The 21,400-nt window shown below is 39.3% G+C and overlaps 1 protein-coding gene across 2 annotated transcripts in view; it reads right to left on the bottom strand.

Annotated features, from left to right (window-relative positions):
* The window catches only part of LOC137273700 (acyl-CoA-binding domain-containing protein 6-like), a 211,338-nt gene that overhangs the window by 8,461 nt on the left and 181,477 nt on the right, over nucleotides 1-21,400 (bottom strand). For both annotated transcript variants that reach the window (XM_067806498.1, XM_067806499.1), the window contains one exon: nucleotides 12,083-12,113. In XM_067806498.1, coding sequence (XP_067662599.1) covers nucleotides 12,083-12,113 — 31 coding nt within the window. The remainder of the gene's footprint in view (nucleotides 1-12,082; nucleotides 12,114-21,400) is intronic.

Here is a 21,400-nt window from a genome sequence, read left to right on the forward strand (position 1 = left end):
TAAATGTTTTTCTGATGAACTGAATTACATAGCTGATGAGTGTATACCAAAGTCCTCTGCAGTTCCACACATAAGAAAACCATGGTTCAATGATGAGTGCAAACAAGCTAGGATGGCAAGGAAAAAAGCAGAACATTATTTCCGTCGCCATTCTATGATGCATAATTTAAATAAATTTAAAATTTTAAATGCTAAAGCACGGCGTACTTTTAAACAGAACAAACGCCAATCTTGGCAAAATTATGTATCCAAAATAAATTCTCGGACACCCATGTCCAAGGTATGGAACATGGTCCAAAAAATTAAAGGCAAAGGTACTAAATCTACTGTCCATCATCTTAAACATGGAGATCAGTTACTTACTGATAAATCAGATATCACAAATAAACTGGGCGAGACCCTTGCTAAACACTCTTCCTCTTCAAATTATGTACCAAAATTCCAGCAATATCAAAAACAAGAAGAAAAGAAAACTATTAATTTCAACTCTGATAATGGGGAAGATTATAATGAAACGTTTTCTATTCATGAACTCCATACTGTTCTTGATCAAGCTCATGACACTGCTACTGGAGCTGATAACATACATTATCAACTCCTGAAGCACTTACCGGAATCCTGCCTAGAAACTCTTCTCAATATTTTTGATGATATTTGGACATCGGGTAACTTTCCTCCGTCATGGCGTGACGCCATAGTAGTACCAATACCTAAACCTGGACGTGATCATACGGATCCGTCCAATTATCGACGTATTTCACTAACTAGCTGTGTTTGCAAGACCATGGAACGCATGATAAATAATCGACTTGTTTGGTACTTGGAAACAAATAATCTTATCACAGATATACAATGTGGTTTCCATAAAAACAGAAGTACTGTCGATCACTTAGTGAGACTGGAATCATTTGTTAAAAACGCACTAATTAATAAACAACATGCTGTGTCTATCTTTTTTGATCTTGAAAAAGCATATGACACAACCTGGAAACATGGTATTTTGAGGGATTTACATGACTTTGGTTTGCGAGGTCGTTTACCTCAATTTATTGCCAACTTTTTAAATGACAGACAATTCCAGGTCCGTGTGGGTTCTGTCTGATCATTACAATCAGGATGTTCCACAAGGCAGGATTTTATCTGTCACTCTTTTTAGCATCAAGATAAATAGTTTATCCACAGTTTTAAACGATTCAATTGATGGATCATTATTTGTGGATGATTTTAATATTTCTTGTTGTGGTAAAAATATGCATACCATTGAACGGCAACTGCAGTTGTGTTTAAACAAAATAGATAAATGGTGTCTTGAAAACGGCTTTAAATTTTCCAAATCGAAAACTAACTGCATACATTTTTGTCGTAAATACAAACCCCATGACGACCCTGAACTGTCTCTAGATGGGACGCCCATTAAAGTTGTGAAGGAAGCCAAATTCTTGGGTCTAATCTTTGATTCACATTTAACTTTTTTACCACATATTAAATCTCTTAAAAGTAAATGCCTGAAAGCACTTGACTTATTGAAAGTGGTTTCAAATTCAAAATGGGGAGGGGATCAAGCTACCCTTCTCCATCTATATCGATCTCTCGTGCGTTCTAAACTTGATTATGGCTCCATTGTCTATGGTGGAGCCTGCAAATGCAACTTAAAACTATTAGATCCAGTCCATCATCAAGGTCTAAGACTTTGTCTTGGCTCCTTTAGAACTTCACCTGTTGACAGCCTGTATGTCGAGGCTGATGAACCATCTCTTGAGCAGCGACGTGTAAAATTAGCTTTACAGTATGTAACAAAACTATATTCCAATGAGTCAAACCCTGCCTATAACTGTGTTATACAATAAGAAATCTTCTCTTGTTCCGCCTCTTGGTTTAAGAATAAAACCACTTATTTCTGCTGCCAGCATTGAGCCTAAAAAAGCTCCTTCCCGTCTTCTTTCTTCTCCTCCTTGGCAGTTGGTTAGGCCCCAAGTTGACCAAACATTAACGACTTTTAGAAAATCAGAAACAAATGAATTACAGTATAAACAAGAATATAACCAACTGAAACATAAATATAGCAATTATAAATCCTTATTTACAGATGGATCCAAGGACGGTGGCGCAGTGGCTTGTGCCACTGTCATTGGATCCAGAACTATATCTTCTAGATTACCAGATAACAGTTCTATTTTTACAGCAGAAGCTAACGCCATATTAACAGCTCTTAAATATATTCAAAGACACCCTAAACGTAAACAATATATAATCTTTTCAGACTTTCTTTCTTGCCTTCAGGCTATTAAAAATATCTCTTGTCAACATCCACTTTTAATTGAAATTATTGAATTGTATAATAATCTTGCCACTGGCCAATACGACATCGTGTTTTGTTGGTTACCCAGCCACGTAGGCATTTCCGGTAACGCAATGGCTGATCTTGCTGCCAAGGCAGCACTCAACAAATCTGTGACACCACTTCTTATTCCATACTCTGATTATAAAGTTAGCATTAGAACTTACATCCGTGATCTGATGCAGAAGAAGTGGGACACCCAAGTAGGTATAAATAAATTACATGAAATAAAACCGTATATTGGTTACACCTACTTGGGTTGTCAGTCCAGATTTGAAGAGGTTATTTTACGACGATGTCGTATTGGCCATTCTAGATCTACTCATGTGCACCTTTTGAAAGGTGAGGATCCTCCGTTTTGTATCCCTTGTGATGAGAGAGTCACGGTCAAGCATATTCTTCTTGACTGTGTTGAATTCTCCATCACAATTCTCCAACATATTTAATTATTAGTTTTTTAAAAGAGATTGATTTTTTGGTGGAATTGTGAATGTTATGTTGTGTAAATAGATGTATTTTAATGATTGGTAGTTTGAATTAGTAACTTGCACAAGAAAAAAAAGGGTGATTTACAAAAATTTACAAAATTTAAATGTCATATTTACAAACATTTACAACGATTGTAAAGGTGATGTTTACAAGGCTTGTAAACTTTTGTAAATTTAGGAAGGATTTTACCACTACTTCTTTCAATTTTGCCATTTCTCAAGAATCCCCATGACTCTGTATACTTACTAATTTATTATTTTTTTTGTTCTGTTAGAGTTCTTACTGTTGATATGCATAATAGATCTTGCATGTGACATATTTATTCATGAAAACTGAATGGGATAATGGAAAGGAATAAGCCATAATTTCTATACTCCAGTTGTGCTTTATATCAATGCAACTGCGTCTGGTGCATGAAAACATGAAAGTTGATGTGTACAGCCAGCATTGATCTATATACCAAGTACTTGTGACTGTTAAAACAAATGTCTTGCCTTTGTTCGAGATCATCATCCCAAGCTCATTCTGGTGATTTTACCACTCTACTCCGTGGGAACTATATGCATTCTCTAAATAACACCTGTCACTAGACCTTTTATGTTGGTGCTCATTAACGGTGTTATGCAATTGGCGTATTCTAGAAATGTCATAAACATGTCAATAGATAATTGGTTGTGATGTCAGTACATGTGGACTGGAGCAAATACTCAAATGAATTAATACAAATCATTGTGTAACAAGATTTATATAATCATTTACAAGAAGTATGTTACAGAATATTTAAATGGTGCGTGCCGGTCTATCATTTGTTTGTTTATGTTCGGCGTACATATTTTTTAATTATCATTCATACATAAAAGATAACTTACATAACTGTACACTCTGTTTATTTTTTGGTAACTTTCGCAAATATAAGAAATTCTTAAAGTGCTACACAATCAAACATCATCAGTGTCAACAGTGATAGTTCACTTTATACACAACTGACTCAACAAGATGGGAAAAAACTTTTCCATACTCTGTCATGGTCTTCCTTTCTGCTTGAAGATGTTTTTTTGTCTTTAGTCTATGGTTACTTCGGTGAGCATCCATAATTTTACTATCAAGACACCAAAAATAATTATCTTACCAATAACATTCTCATAAATGCTTTATATTAATACAATTAGTTTGTATGTGTGGAATGCACTTTACAAAGGTAAATAAACCAAAGTTCTAATACAAGATTATCATATGACAAACCACGAGGTTAATTCTTCAATCATATTTAGTATCAAATCTAAAAGAAGAAGTGACGAAGAGGTAGGCAGATCTTAAGATGGACAGATTATTAAGATCAGATAATTCACTATTTCCATATAAGATTGTCTTCAAACTTTATGCATGTTTGTAATTCAAATTTATATACATATGTGACAACACATGCTGCATTTACATTTTGTATTGTATGTTGTATGGTACCGGTGTCGATATAAACTGTAAAGCTGTTCACAATCCCATTTCATTTTTTTTCAATAAAAAACAAACACAATAATTAAGTCTTTGAAGGGCATTTACTCCACCTGATGAAGGAGTAAGCATTAGCTCCGAAACGTTGTGTTCTCATATAAAGAAGTTGATATCCATAAATCTTCATTCTTACACAATAATTAAGCACAAAAAATGAGATGTGTAAATCATTCCCTCTGCTGGTGATGGCTGTGTGGGATTAGTTAAACGACCAAATCCAGTTGAGCATGCCTTATAATCCTCTTACTCTTAAAATAAACAACTTCAGTCCAAAGAGGATATCACTAGTGGGATTATTTGGCTGATTTGAGTTAGTGTTTTGATAACGCTTAGTCTTGATGAACAATAGTCTATTTCAACAACATGGTCAATTGGCAAAATTCATATTAAAGTGACATACCTTTATTTACATGTTTCACAAACCGTTGTGTACATGTGCACTGTCGATGGTATTTCTTGGTTGGAGAAGTTACAGAGAGGAAGAGTAACTCAAAGTAATTTGATGACCTTTTGAGATCTAAATACATATATGAACACCCATTTGGAAAATGCAGTTGATCATTGCACACCAACATACGGACATTTTTGCTGTCGTGAATTTGAGACTTTACATCTACAAAGCCGTTCAGAATGTCTGTCAGCGATATTTCTTCAGAGGGCACATTCAGCTCAGGTGAGTATATTGGAGATGACGCAAGTATATTATTTGTAAAATCAGTAAGGCAATCCTGATGACTCCATGTGTTCCTTCAGCAGCATGCTTGTTAGGAAATCTTACATTCAAGACTACCATATCATTTAGCAGGGAGCTCAATATATAGAGTCGTAGAGTATCCCTGCCATTCAGTAAGTGTTTAGTATATTGAATCACGATATGAGAACAACAGCCCGACTAATTGGCTGATCAAAGGTTTACTACATGTCATAAATATCCTTCCTGGGACTTAATCAGGCTATGGGGGGTGGAATATATTCCCAAGGTAACACCAGCTGTTTTTTGGTGGTTGAGCTGAAGGATTACCTGTTGCATGTAATTTCAATTATAATGTATAATTAGTATAAGACTGATTTTGGACGTATTCTTACAGACGTAAAACGTTCTGTTTTATGTTTTAAGACACAGGTTTCATCAAAAACAACAATGACGGAGCAATACAGACTAATCCCAGTATTCATGCATATACGTATTTTGGGTTCCAATATCACACGTCATTATATGGATGGAATAGTGACCTTAATAGATATATCCTTTTCAAAATCGCTGAGGCATTTCAAAATCAAATTTAACACAAATATATTTTAAAAACTAAATTGATTGTTTATTTCTTTGTAAATGTTTGTAACGTTTTCAGACAGGAAATTCTTATACGATGTTGTATTAGCAGTAATTCAACTTTATTTAAGACTTTAGCTGTAATACCTGCTAGTCATTTTGTTAGGTTTTTCAAAATGCTAATTGCATTTTCCCCATGAATGTACTTTCACAGACAACTGTGAGGCAGGCTCTATGGAATGCTGAGTCTGTAAGGGGAATGACCCTAAATCCACAACAGATGTAAGAATATAATTTAATATGATTTAAATACAGTAACTGCAAGAGTTTCAATGCATTAAACCATTCATCAAGTAAAACTTCTGGTGTTTCTACAATAACCTCGACATGAATTTATCTTCATTGTGCTGGCAATAAATTTTGAATTGTATTTTTTCAGGTTGGAAACAGGACAGAATAAGGACGCTAAGGCAGCTCTCCCTGTTATTCCGCACGCTGAGTTTCAAGGTATTGCAGTTCTGCTTAATGCTCTGTCCTATATGCATCAGTGCACAACAAAAAATGAGCACAACCTACTGTCATATAAACAAGAATGCTCATTTCTTGAGCTCCAAACGTGACTTTTGTTGCACAATAAAATTATGCAACAAAATGTGATGTTCATGGGCGATTTTGTTCAACCGTTTGAATCGGTTGCATGTGTTTGGTGACGACTTCTTGTTATAATTCTGTAATCACTCTATAATATACGTCAGTTTTATTGAAACATAAAGTTTCTGTCAGGGTATTGTATCTTGTTTGTTGCAGTGGCTATGACAAGATGTTTGCAGACAAAAAAGGAAACCGTCTCAAGAAAGAAAAACAACCAAAACAAACACAGTGATGTCATGAGAAAATGTTCCAGAAAAACTACAGTAAGTAAACATGAAAACCAATTTAACTAGCTTTCGGGAATCAAGAATTAGATGAAACTGTTTTAAGAGGATGCACTACGTAACTTAGCTTACCATCAAATAACAAGGAAGAAGGCATGTTAATTGATGAATCTCAACTGAGATGATATCAAGGCATTAATGAAGTTAATTAATGAACCCTTACTGGCATGACTTGCTCATCAATGAACAAGGGATTAGGCCTTGTTATGTGGTGAGGCTTTGTTCAAGGCTGGGAGATACAGTAACAATCACCCCACAGTATTAATCCTAGTCTGTCGTACAGACCCTGAAGTATATATATCCAAGGAAGCCCACGCAAGTCTAGAAAATGTGGCAAGTCTAGATTTCCTTAGCTTCAGAAAATGAAGAAAGTCACAGGGCTCCATTTCATTATTTTTTTCACTATGAACGTTTTTTCAGTAAAATATGTTCATTTCAGAGACTAGCTGTTAGTCTATATTAATCCGTGTGATCTTTCAAAGGAGAAAAAAGGTTGTACCATACAACACCTGTGTTCGAATACACTAAATACACAAGTATCAATAATACTTGCTATGAGATTATGAGAATAACCATTGATTCTATTTTCACATTGGTTTACCATTCACTTAATGCAAGTATAATCATATTGACTGTTTTCTTCAGAAATCGAGTCGAAGGGATGCAACAGGCAGACCTCCCCAGCCATAAGAAAGCAAAATGTGAACCAGTATTAAAGAATGCACAACTACAATGCTACCTCATTGTTTTTTATTGTATATTTGATAATAATGTGTAACATATTTTCCGTAAATTTGTAAATGGAATGTTTTTGTATGAAATTTAATCTTCCTCTTTCTTGTAAACTGTAAATAAACATCTAGTGTAAGCTTGACACTGTCTATTTGTTTTGGGGTAATTTAATTCGCATGAAAGACATGAGTATTATAAAAGTGAAACAAATTCTGCATTATAGAATACCATTTCCATCAGCACTGCAGTATTGACCACGGAGCACTATCAAGCGAACATTAAATTTATTTCAATGTTATGATATGCTAAATTCCTTGTTCACGCGTCATGAAACAAATTCAGCACATTATAACTTTCACCACCTAAACAACCCACTCCTCGGCGCATTATCGCGATGATGACACTGCAAGATGTCAAACCAGCCTACAACTCAGCAGAAACAATTTCAAAATGTTTTTTTATCCAATTTTTTATCCAAGGAAGATGCAGTAGAGTTGCGGAGGAAATGGAAGCAGTGTGACTCGCCACACCTCAAATATGGTTCCTATGCCATATGAATAAAATGACATTGCACAAAGCCGAACAAAGGCCATTCTGTGTACTTTACAGGCACAAGGTGGATAAGAACTTACTAGTATAGATCACGAGATAAAAAACCCCCAAAACATATGAAATATCAACATGTCAAATATTACACCACTATAAATACTAGTAACATATATTCCATTATATCAGTTCTGCTGTTTGTAAGAAAATAAATAAAATTACAAGCGTACAATCGCGATTCAGAAGTGCAATATGTTGTACCAGGGAGCCTATATAGAGTATTGTAGAGTATCCCTGGTTGTACTTGGACTTTCGTCCCTCGTAAGGAAGCCCGCAGGAGACCAAACCCAGTCATAGCTAGTGGATGTGCACTCAAGTGTAACGACGGCAACCGATTGTCTGCTTCATTTATTGATACGCCGAGCGCTCATAAGGTGGGGCCCATAGTGTGTTCAGAAAGATGTATTTTATGGGCATTTTAGAAGTATGGCGAGTCACAAGAAAGTAAGATTCTTTGTGGATAAAAAACATGTAATATGTACAAGTATCACACCTGCTTTATTGCATAATGTGGCTGAGACAGGACTCAGGTGCATGAGTCATCAATCAATTTATTTTTTTTATGGCGTATAGCCTGATAGGTGTTAAGTTTAAATGGCATGTGGTCAATGATTGAAGCTGTGTATTGCATATTGTCTTTAGCAGACAGGCAGCCATACAAATAGGCGTCAATAAACCAGACATTAAGCTTTGTCTGTGATAGAAGCTGCTTCTTACAATCAACATGTTTTTTTTCACGTAACGAGTAGATTATTTACTTGTTTGTGTACACAACCAAGATAAGACTACTGCTCACGACCTCATACTCCGGGCATGCATACTGTTTCAAGCTCCGCAAACCTATTCACTGCGCATGCGTTATGGACGCAGCGCAGCACAACTGTTGAAACAACTTCTTCCCCCAGCGCTGGGTGAAATTTAGTGAATCGCTTGAACTCCAAATTCGCGGATTTTTTTCCATCGCGGTTTTTTTCTTTATAGGTTGAATTGGCTTTTTCTATGATTTGTTTCGGTAACTGCATACCAAAAGGTATCAGAATCTGCAAAGTTGTGTTTTCCTTTTTTGTGTTACCTTTTAGAAAGTTTCGTTCCATGAGATAACCTGTCAAAATAATACAACATATCAATAATGCCCTATGCTCCAGGATGGGCAGTTCTCTCTGGATGTCTTGATGTTTCTTTTTCTTTGGGACAGTGTCTGGCCAGCACTATGTTGCACCATGTTCAGTTTATTAATTTGCGTCCCCAGTTCAACATGAAATTTATCACCTCGAAAACGTTGGGATGGGTTTTTCGAACAAGTTACTTTAACCTCCATGCCAACCTCTTACCTGTTATTTGTCCAGGGCACATGTCTGTCATGGAGTTCCATTCCTGAAGGTTGTTGTTTAGTTATGTTAAATATAGCAGTATGTGTTAACTGCAACTAGCCCGTGTACAACAGGTGTAGTACCACGAAGCCTAAAATTATTTAGTTAGGTACAGTTCACTCGGCTTATTGGACGTCATGCCTCAATGATTTTATGGGATTATGGTGGATTGTTGCTTGGCTAGACCACAGAAAGGAAGAATCAACAGAAACAACGGAAATCAAATATGATTTTAAAGTATTTCAAAAGGTGACCTATCCCATCTGTATCACTGGTACTATTGGTAAAGGTTGGATCGACCACATGATTCATAGCAACATATACTGTCATGTGTTATGTTATCACAACACAATCTCTATCATTTAGCATATTATAACAGGTGACAAGGTGATATTGGTTATGGTATTGTTATTCACTGTTCCCAAACACAAAATAAGTGGGATACTGAGTCAGAATTGTTTTATAAACAGCTTGCGCATAGTGAAAGAAACACCCATGCATCTTCACTCCACCGAACACTGTGGTAAGAGCATCAGTATCCTACCCCTAACAGAGTGACCACTCTCCACTGAACAGTGGTCTGTCCCACTTTCATTTCACGCCCCAATTACTTCATTAATTATGTCCAGGGGTCAAACTGTAATTAGCCTTTGGGATTTATTAGGTGTGAATTTGAGGACCGTTTTACCATCCTCCCACCAGTTATCTCCCCTTGTGGATCTTTACAAGTTGTAAATGTCTTGTAAACATCATCTTTCCAAGCTTGTAAATGTCTTGTAAACATCATCTTTACAAGAGATTTACAAGCTTGTAAAGGTGAACTTTTTTTCCAGTGTTGAATTGTTGGTGGCTGTGCCCTCAAAGGGGGGTTGAAGCATTGTAAAATTATTGTCCTCCTGAGAGGGTACGTAAGTCCACTAACATTCACAGTAAATTTAAGTCTACCAGGATTTTAATCATAGTATTCATGTGATTTTAATTTCGGCTAACTTTTCGTACAATCGCCAGCAGCTGAAGGGATGGTGTAAATCCAACTAGGGTCCATGTAGGTAGCAAAGGTACTGTAAGTCCCCATGGTTCCTAGTGTGGTGATCTACCTTCTGTTGTTGGCGATCTATAGTCTGTTTTTATATTGTATTCTCTAAACAGTGCTATTAGTTTTAACTTTCCATGCTAGTTTTAATTGAAATTGTGATATTCTAGTTGTTTTACTGTCCTTCGTTGACGGGTTTTTATGATATATACATGCTCTTTTTCATTGTAGAATGTTCTCGTCACGATATGGCTGAGATATTGCTGATGTGACGTTAAATATTAACTCACTCACTCAAGGATAACACAAACATATTATCCATAAAATACTCATACTCACAGAACCTAGGCTAGAACAGAAATTAACCTTTTGTTCGTTTTTTTTATCGTTAAACACAAAAACATTTTGAGCGTTGTATAGGGTTGTGTATGGAAATCGTCAAGCGCAAATTGCAAATATAGCCCGTGCCAGTAGAGCGAGTGTAGACTGACAAACTTCACAGCAGTTTATCACTTTATATACCCACAGCCTCTTAATGGTAAAATGGACTGCATTGCTTATAAGATTGACTGGGTCAAATGACAGGTCAGCAAAGTTCGTCACACAGTAGTTAAAATGCATCATGATGTTGGCTTGTTCTATGGTTCACTCAGTCCTGTTTGTGGTTGTTGTAAGTGGTACAGTGTCATTTTACCATGTGCTTTGTATAGTTTGTACAGTCTAGAGAAGCTTTACTTCAAACCAGTTGGATATGTTGGAGCTAATCCAAAGGTATTTCTGTAGAAAGATACAAGGTCTGCCTGAAAGCACTGCTACTCCTGTGGTTCTAGATACCCTGAGTCTACTGCTAATTCAACAGTATACAGAAAATCTTGTTTGCGTATGTTTGGTAAAATGTAAATGTTGCCTATGTTGTTACGCAATTATTTCTTAATTGTCGATTTGAATCCAGATGTAGGACCATCACTGGTAAATCCCTGTCACCTATCCTGTACATGGTTAAGCTCATAAACAAGTATGACCTGTTTGACGTTGTTAATACATACTTCACAACAGGTGTCATATGCTCTGAAGAAAAATGAAAATGGAATGATATCATTAAATTGAGAATCTGTGAAGCTTATGAGAGTTAGTTGTGTCATCAGATAGTAGTGAGAAAGGATTTCCCAAAATTTTGCCATATGCAAGAGCCTTTAATCCGAGTAGACTGCAAAACTAGCCATGATTAATAAGCATGAATTTTCCAAAATCTCTCATGCTATTCACATTGGATATAAGAGAATTGAATCCAGGGAGTGTATATAAGGAGTAGCAGCTTCTGATATTGTTAAACATGTTCTTATGTCCTGTACACATCTTAATGATTTGAGAAATGAAATGTCTGAAAGGATATGTGATATTATAAAATATATCAGCATCTGATTTTGTTGGATTTGGGGGAAAAGATGACGATGTAATAATTGTTATGTGGATTTCTTAAGTGGATCTTGTACAGAACTTGGTAATTTATACATGACAAAATGGGAAAAAGTTCAATATATTACTGACTGATTTTATGTCTGTCTGTCACTCTAAAATATCTGCACAAATAACTGTTTTCCGATTCATTGTATATACATCTTGACATATTGTTGTAACATGTAACCATCTTCATATTTTTGTAGGAAATAAAGATAATCTATCTCTCATGCTCCATATTTATCCATGGTCAAAAGTTGTGTATGTGCACCAGTCTAAAGACTGTTTGACATCCAACTATTCATCACAAACATAAGAAATACCTTCAAAAATACTTACCATAATGCAGTGGAGTCTGACCATCCTGGTCCTGAAAACAGAAATTAAAAAAAAACAGTTCCAAACCGAATAGCCAATACAGTCATAAATGCAAGCATGCATGCATGCATGCATTTACGTATCCATCCACTGAACACACACACAAACACACACACACACTAAATCCATTGCATGCATCAATCTGTATATGCATTCATCCATCCCAAACATACATCCATCCATTTCATCAATTCATAAATCACATCAATCCATCCTCCCCATTCACCCATTATGTCCATCCATCCATTACATTCATTTACCAATCACCTCATCCATCCCATCCATTCATTCATTCATCCATCCCATCCATTCATCCATCCACTACATTCATCTCATTCATCCATTACATTCATACATGAACCACATCATCCATCCATCCCATCCATCCATTACATCCATCTCATCCAGCCATCCACTACATCCATTACATCTAACCATCCATCTCATCCATTACATCCATCACACCCATCCACTACATCTATCACATCCATCCATTACATCCTTCCGTCCATTATATCATGTACTTACTGCATCCATCCCATCCATCCACTATATCCATTCATTACATCCATCCATTACATTCATCATCAATCATATCTTTCATCCATCCCATGTATCCATCCATCATCTCCATCCATCACATCCATCCACTACATCTATGCATCCATCCATCCATACAACCCATCCATCCATCCATCCGTTAATCCATCGATTGCATCCATGTACTTAATACATCACGGTCAAGCTGTCGAACACAACAATCCAATTCATCCCACAAATTTCAATAGGGTTAATGTATATCCTCTATGGTAATATTTCTTTTGGTTGAAGTACCTTGATATTATTCAACAGGTGAAGTTCAGACAGACCCTGACTTGTGTTTTGATGATAAAAGTAACTAAGTAATCTTGGTTGCTAGACTTTGAAAAGAGGAGAGAAACAATCCGTGTCAGGGCGAGTCGCACAGTGTTAGCTTGAAAGCATGGTGGGTGATGCATATGGGACTGTGTCACAAGGCATGATCATCAACTCCTCTCTGATGAATGCTCTCGGTGATCGGTCTTTTCGAGCAGTACAAGTATTAGTAGGTTTCTCTTCCATTTCATCATGACGTAGGGCCCCTGGCAGTGACAATTCGACAGATTTCATTTTGATGGCTTGCCTCTTATCCAAGAGTCTGGTGACTTCATGCTTGATGGAGTCCCTCACTCACAACAAGCGTGCAACCCATTCCGTGTTTCTGTTTTTGGAATTGATTAAATACTGTGAGTACTGATGCAAGAACAGGGTGCAATTGAATCTCTTGATGATGGCTTTGCTGCGGTGAGGTTGTCTCACCTGGATATATGAACCCATGTATGCACGTCCAGGATTGGAGTACTTCTTGAGTCTCAAGCAGACATACTTTGTGATTGGTGTGCCAGCAGATTTGTCCATCTTGCCGAGCACTTTTTTGTTGGCAGGGTTGTGCAACGGGTGACCTTTGGGATAGTGGCTGGTGTCATACAGATGCATGAGTTTTGCCATCTCCTTGTACATGTCCTCGGTCCGAATTTTCTTGAGCAGGGAATCCATGTCCATGTACAGCACTTTGCACTGATCCCCACAATGCTTTTTGAGTTTGTTGTAGTAGAAGTTGTACATATATTGTTTGGACAAGTCAAGGAAGCTCATCTCAACGTAAACGGGTCGGTTGAACACAATGTGGCTTTTGTTTATGTGCAGCATGGCCAAGTCGTCATTGAATATCTTGCTCTGGGTGAACGCCAGGCTAGAGATGAGTTTTCTGAGTTTTTCTTTCTTGGTGGATCTGACAAGCTTGATGTTGACGTATTTTCTCAAATTCTCTATGGTCTTGCCGGACATCATATTGTTCATGAGCTTGTACAGGTTTTTCTAAAATTGCTGGTGGTCTTTTTCCCTCAAATCTGTGTTCATTCATATATGAGGCAGTAGTAAATACAATGGGAGTATGTGCTCACTTTTGATAAAAAGTGAGTGAGTGAGTGAGTTTGGTTTTAAGCCGTACTCAGCAATATTCCAGCTATATGGTGGCAGTCTGTAAATAATCGAGTCTGGACCAGACAATCCAGTGATCAACAACATGAGCATCGATCTGCCCAATTGGGAACCGATGACTTGTGTCAACCAAGTCAGCAAGCCTGACCACCCAATCCCGTTAGTCGCCTCTTACGACAAGCTGAGTTGCCTTTTAAGGCATGCATGGGTTGCTGAAGGCCTATTCTACCCCGGGACCTTCACGGATCTTTGATAAAAAGCCTCTGTAAAGCTATATCAGACCTTTAATTCTTTCCGCTAGTGTTTGTACCACTTTTTGCTCGTCCCACAACTTCATGGTCACAAACCAAGAGTAACGACAGTTTAGTTTGGGGGAATTAACTGAGCAAAGAGTCCGAAGTCACAAGAAGCTAATTACAATTATTGAATAACAAGGGTGGCCACAGAGAGTCGGTACAACCCTCTGGGCTTAGGGCTAGAGCTGACCTGTGCTGGGAGTCTAAACCCTACTGCTGGACAAATGGAGTTGGAGACTATTTAACTACAATTTAAACAATACAAAGATTCTGATTTGCTGACTGATACAAAAATGGGTGTAACCTACAATAGCCAATGAAATACAGAATAAACAAATATGAGGTGTGTCCTACCTGAACAACTTCAGTGACCAGACAGAGGGAGTACTTAATCTTTCAATCCTGATCTAAGTGGCACTAATCTCGTTGGCACATTTACTGGATGCTTGATTGCTTACTGTGGGTTGGATCTTTAATGGCCGTTAACTGGTGTTTGCATAATGACCTTAACTGGTGTAGCATAATGTTATTTTATTGTAGGTGATGGCATGTTTACCTCATCAAAGCAGTTTATTAACCTGTCTAGACATAACCTTTGACTTAGTGAATGTTTTGTCTAACAGTGGAGGTCTGATTACCTCAGGCTAGGATTTAACTTCAGAACATCTATACGATTGTGTGGTCATAACTTATACATTTTTCAATAAAATGTCTGTGAGACAAGTTTTACTGCTTTTGACAGGAGTCTTTCTCTAAGCTATTACAGATACATAATGAAACTAATATTCTGTATTTATATTTTTCCTAAAATTTGAATTGATTGTACTGGTTACAATTAATAATGAATTTTGGTATGAATTATCATTTCATGATAAGCGCATCCCAAGACTGACCTGGACTGGAATAATACCACGCAGGGTCAAGACCATGCTATTTATTTCTGAATATTTTGAAGACATCAGCAAGCAGGAGCACATCCGTCTTAAGTAGAGATCGTGGTAGTTGACAAAATTCTGAGGGCCTAGTTTCTCCCACATGATAAAGGTGTGGGTGTAATCATCCTCCGTAATATTGGATTCAGTTAAGTGACAACAAAAGCAGCAGGTGGGAGGTAATCTTGTCTCCTTAAATGTAGACCAATTGTCCATGTACTCACTGGGGTAAACACCCTTTCTCAAGAGCAAAGTCAAGAGTTGCCTTGTCTGTGTATCGAATGGTGATGGCTAAGGTATCGTTGGCCTTCACCAAACTGTTCAGACAATTCAACGAGAAGGAGATGTATTTTTCCATGTCGTTGGGGATGCACTTGATGCTGTCATCGATTTCGAGATGGCCTACATGTTGAGGTGGGCATCATACCAAAAAGGCTGTGAAACGCCAGGGGGATGGGTATCTTTTGGAGATCGATTCTTATCTTCAGATGGCACACACATAGTGTTTGCTGTATCCCTGTAGACATGAAGCGTTTGATTGTTGAATAGTCAGCTCAGACTTGTAATCCACATGTAGTGAAATTGATTATTGTTTTCCACTAGGAATAACTGATCCTGGCTATGTTTTCTGTGCACAACAGTACCCTTATTGTGTCAAAAGACATTGATGGATAAATTGTTTTCTTTTCCACTTTGATAATTTGGGAGATAGGTGTGAGTGCATCTATACCATCAAAGTTCAGCCCATCATCTGTGGGATAGCTCAAAGGTCTCTTTGTAATTCCAGAATCGGATAGGAATAAGGCAGACCTCAGTGCCCATCTTAAGCAGTTACCATCTTTGTTTTAAACATTAATGTTGGCTTGTTTACTATTGTAATACGGAGGTAAGTCTATGTGTACAATCTGCCTTTGAATGGAGTGTAGTTTGATACATTCAAATAGATGGTATCGATACTCCCCACAACGCCCCGGTACCCCTGTGAGCCCATCATTCCATCGTTTCCTGTATCTTTTGGAATGATGCATGAATTGTTAAATCAACACAGTTGGATTGAAGTATGACTTCGTGTTTAACTTAGAAATAAAGCTAGCTGTTCTCAGTACTGTCATCTGCCTGAGTAGTATATACAATGGGGGTTTTAAAACACTTTCAAGAAAAGTCTCTACAAAGCCTTATTTACTAAATAAGGCTTTGGTTGGGTCCTTAGCTCTTGCTACTATTACCCCTACTACTTAACGTGTGTTGGAGGTAACACTGTGCCTATGTCACGTTTATATCGATGAAACAGTTTAACGTGAACCGCCTACGATCACTTTGGTGTTCGTAATAAAGGCTTGCTGGGCTTTTTGTATCCCCTGTTCTATGTACTTTTTTTTCTCGTCCTCGCTGATAGCAGACTTACGAGACTTGGACCGAATATCTTGTTTCATTCCGTTATATTTTGTGAGTTCAGAGAGGATTGAACGAAACTCCTCTTCTGAGATCTTACTGTCAGAGAGTGCCGTGGAAATACGCTCACTCACTGTGTTGAGCTTTGCTTCGGCCAGAACCCTGATCTCATCGTGTTTCAATGCCTTACGATGCAGTCTGCGTGATACTAACTTAAGCGCCAACCCTAACACCCCTGCTATCCCAGCTGTTATTTCAATACCTAGCACTATAGGTGTAGCCACGATGGTAGCTAACAATCCAACACCTGCCGCCCCTAGTCCCATGCTGGTTGCCATAAGGGTAGTGTCAGCCCCGTCCACGATATTGAAAGCTCTATTGTACTTCTTACATAGTGCTTTCCGCGTGTCACGGTCTTGTTCTAGTTGGCGTTTCACATCACATAACTGCCTCAAGCGGAACCCATCTACGGTTTCCAGCGTCTTCGCTACTTCCTCTACGACTGGGTACAGACCCATCCTATAATATATATTTTGAAAGATATTTTTACTGGGTTTCAGTTAAAAGTCTATCAATGAATTTGAAGTCTACAAGTTCTAGACTACCACTCAGGGTAAGAGGTGAGAGGCTAATAGACTTTTCTGTTGTAATAAAAACCCCACTGAGGCTTATTAAGCGGTTTATAGGACCCCCGTGGGTATCCTGTTGTATAACAATACGGCAATATTTTTTTGCGTGTTCGTCAAACCAGTGTATTGACACCCCGGGTAAAATTTGGTGTACTCTTGAGGTGTTTTCATCACCTAAATAGAAAAAGAAGACTTCTATGATGAGTGTGAAAGGGGAGAATATATCAAGATATATGTTAAAAGAATAATTGATAAATGCTAATTTATTTTTTACTACAGTCTTTAACCTATTTTTTTCAGTATTAGTAGTTGCTATGAATACCCTATCCGGAATGAAATCCCCGGCCCAGATACCGTTGTTCCTAATCTTAGTGATATACCCCGTATCTGCGTCTATTGTGATATAAGGTGAGGCGAGTGTTAAGTTGATCAGCCATTTGGGCTCTTTTAAATCTGATAACGACACCAGTCTGTACACGTCTTTGAAGTGCAGGATGTATAATTCATCTTCCTCACCAGGCTGATCGAATCCCTCCGTATCTCCTAGGTCGTTAAGCGTAGTGTTGGGACGATGACTGGTCATTATTATACTATTACGATATAATTTCCAACTGGTTTTCTGATAATAATTCAGGGGTGAACTTCATACCCATGAAGTGTATGTTGTCAGGCAGGAAGATCTTGGTTAGTGATATCTTGTTTTCCACGATCACGTTGACCCCCTGCAGACTGGTGTTGGAGCCGACACTCACCCGCACGTAAACGTTGCAAACTTGATACTGGTGTCGTTTCACCCACCCGAGTTTGATTCCCTTCACGATCTCGACATCATTCCCCGATGGTTCCCCTAGGTAGACTTTGATGATCAGTGTTGAGTTTGCCGGTAGACTCTCTAGTATACTGACCACGCCTTCGAATTCAGACACCAACTGCAATGTCACGTTTTGTATGGCCGGTTTACTCGATAGCATGTGGGCTGCCATAGTGTTGAGTGGGCTGCCAACTACGCTACGCCTCTGAGTTGGGACGTAAGCCACGAGCAGGGTTCCATTGTTCATGACTTTGTTTAGGTGGTTGTCTTTGTTATCCGTGAATACGTAGGGGGAGCCGAGTCTAATATTGAGAAACCAGTCGTTATCGTGTAACAACACCCACTTGTCATCTTCGGTGAAGACGAGCATATATGGCTTGTTTCGGGCGACGGTAGTGCTCTCAACATCGTCTAAGTCGAACAGTTTACCCCCGAACGATGGGTATATTATCGAGTTATCACCGGTGTTGACAAGGGCGTACTTAGTGTTGACTGTTGCTCTTGTGGTATCTACTATATCACTTAGGGTTCCACCGGAGGTGACTTCAACGCGTTTGTAAATGTTGTTTTTCAGTTGCAAGGCGTACGATTTACCATCTACTCCGGGAGCGTCGAAACCGCGCGTGTCTCCAAGGTCGGAGATCCCGATATTGACGCATTTTTTCACTCCGGGCCCTTGTGCGCTGGTCATTTTACATGAAGCGTTAAGCTGAGGTATCCTATATTTACAGGATTATGATTTATATCTAACACCGATATTATCAGCTCAGGTATGTTGCCCTGGGTTAATCTCTTATACTGCCGTGGTGAAAACGGCTCGGTTCTACCGTCGTTGTATTTCCCAGTTTTCACCGGCACTGCTCTCAGTATAGTGGAAGGGTGACCTCCTTGAATGTTGTACGTTGTGCTCACCTGGCCGAGATGAATGTACAGCTCTCGGTACGGTACTAGGTCGGGTAACTTCGTGCCTGTGACGGTCGTTGTTGGTTTTATCTCGTCAGGAGACATACCGAGTATCCTCGCTAATGGTCGGCCGAGCCTCAAGGAGGTTCTTCCGTTGTTGATTAACACCACTGTGCCGTTTGAGTCGTTCATCTTGAGTTCGGCTCCCAGGGGTTTGAAGACCTCGTCGTTTAGAGAGCACACGCTGTAGTAGCCGTCAGTTATCTAACTGCGAGTTCCACTGACGAACAGCTTATTGTTGCTGGCGTTGATGTTAGTCCATTGCGGTAGGTAGGTGATATCGCAGAGTGCGACTTCGAGTTGGCCTGACGTGTTATCGATCGCGTGCGTCAGCTGAACGGCCTCACCGCTCGTTATTCCTGGAAGTGTTATGTACATATTATAATATATAATTTATATATTATAATATGGACTTAGCACACTTGAAAATCGTGGTGGTAGGTAGTACGGGGTTTAAAGCAACCTTTATTAATATCTTTGAAAACTATATCGTGTCCGTTAATAACACGCAGGCGGTGGTAAACTGGAATCAAAACCCAATGCAGTTTTGGCAGAACCAACTCAACTTTGCTGTGTGGTGTGCGACGACAGGGTCGGGTGTGACACTAGACTACGGTATAGACGAACTGAGTAAGGCAGTCACTTTGTTTCATATTTATTATCAAACGAGACGAATATTGAAGGAAATAAGTGCTCCTCTTCCCCAAGATAAAGCGTGGAGTATGACGAATAACCCCTATGATAAACGCGCTTATGAACGTGTTTGTGGGGAGTTTGAGATTCCAACGAATAAAGACTTTCGCCTTCCTGGTGTGAACCATGGTCTCGGTATAGTTCTCGTGTACTTCTACAGGTCCGGAACATATCAGGCCGGTTCTAAAGATGGTTCATACAACCCAAACCGTCATACATTTACAGGCCCCACAACGAATGAAAAGATCCATGTCAGCTGTATAAAGCAAACCAATCCTGATGCAGCCACAGCCTGGACTAAAATGATCTCAAAAACATCGAAAGAATTCACTCGTGCTGGTACAATACGCTTGAACGACTCGATTCGAACGTACGTGTGGGCGCTGTTGGGTGCGCAGTCGATGACGCGTTCCAACATCCTCGGTAAGGGAACTGCTTACGACGCTCAGAAACAGTTCGTTGCCAACGTTGAGGATGCTATCAATTCTCCAGTTGATCTCCCGCGGGCCATCGACCGTTACCAAAACGTGTTAGAATATGCCAGATCGAAAGTCAATTACGTGTTTGGTGTGGGGCTGTACATGGCTCCGAGTGATATGCAACTGACAGTAAAAAAAGTGGTGGGTTATAACAACAAAATAGTCATAGCCACGGCGGATCAAAAGTTGGGTATCAACCCCGATATTAACACCCCCTATATCCCACACATCCCACCACGTGAAACGGGTATAGTGGCGCCACCCCCGGAGTCTAAAGTTCATGTGGAGGTACCCCCCACACACCCTCATATTCAAGCCTCCAATCATATTGATAATAAAACGGCCCTGGTGGTTGGTGGGGTAGCTTTGGGGCTTATTTGGTTAAAAATTTCTTAGCCGCTACGTACACCAGACCCGCCACGGCGACGATGGCTGCCCACAGGTTTTGACTGAACCACATGGCAGTTTTAGCCAGAGCGCCCAACAACCACGAGACGATGCTACCCAGGATGCCGGGAAGGGCTTCGGCGGCTTTACCAGCCAGTTTAGCTAGGCCTTCCCCGGGTTTTTTTATCCAGTCTTTAACACCACCGCCACCGGCAGTTGTGGGGGGTGTGGGTGGAACTCCCACAGGGGTACCCCCTGTCAGTGACACCACCAGGGTTGATATGATGAAACCCAATGCAGTCAGAATGCTGGCGATGGTGATCCCTTGCTCCCGGAACAATATCCGAATCCTGTCTGCTAACGTGGTGTCTTGGTGGAGGACTTGATTGATGGTTTCCCGCACACGGTTGGTCTGGGATCTAAGCTTTTCTTTGTAGCCGGACGCTGTCTCCAACCAGGTCTGCCTTTCATCTTCCAAATTACGTATTCGTTCCTCGATGGTGGCTTTCATAGACTCGTCCTCAGTTTCACCGAGTTTTTTCTTTTCATAGGCGATGTGGTCGTCTATCTCACTCATTTTGGCCGTGCTTTTCCAGAGCTGACCACGAATGGTTTGCATCAACAGGTCCAACCCCTTCAGTTCCCGAAAGGTAATTTCGAGACCCGGGAAGGGCTTGT

This window comes from Haliotis asinina, chromosome 2, assembly GCF_037392515.1.
Source record: "Haliotis asinina isolate JCU_RB_2024 chromosome 2, JCU_Hal_asi_v2, whole genome shotgun sequence".
Classification (NCBI taxonomy): domain Eukaryota; kingdom Metazoa; phylum Mollusca; class Gastropoda; order Lepetellida; family Haliotidae; genus Haliotis; species Haliotis asinina.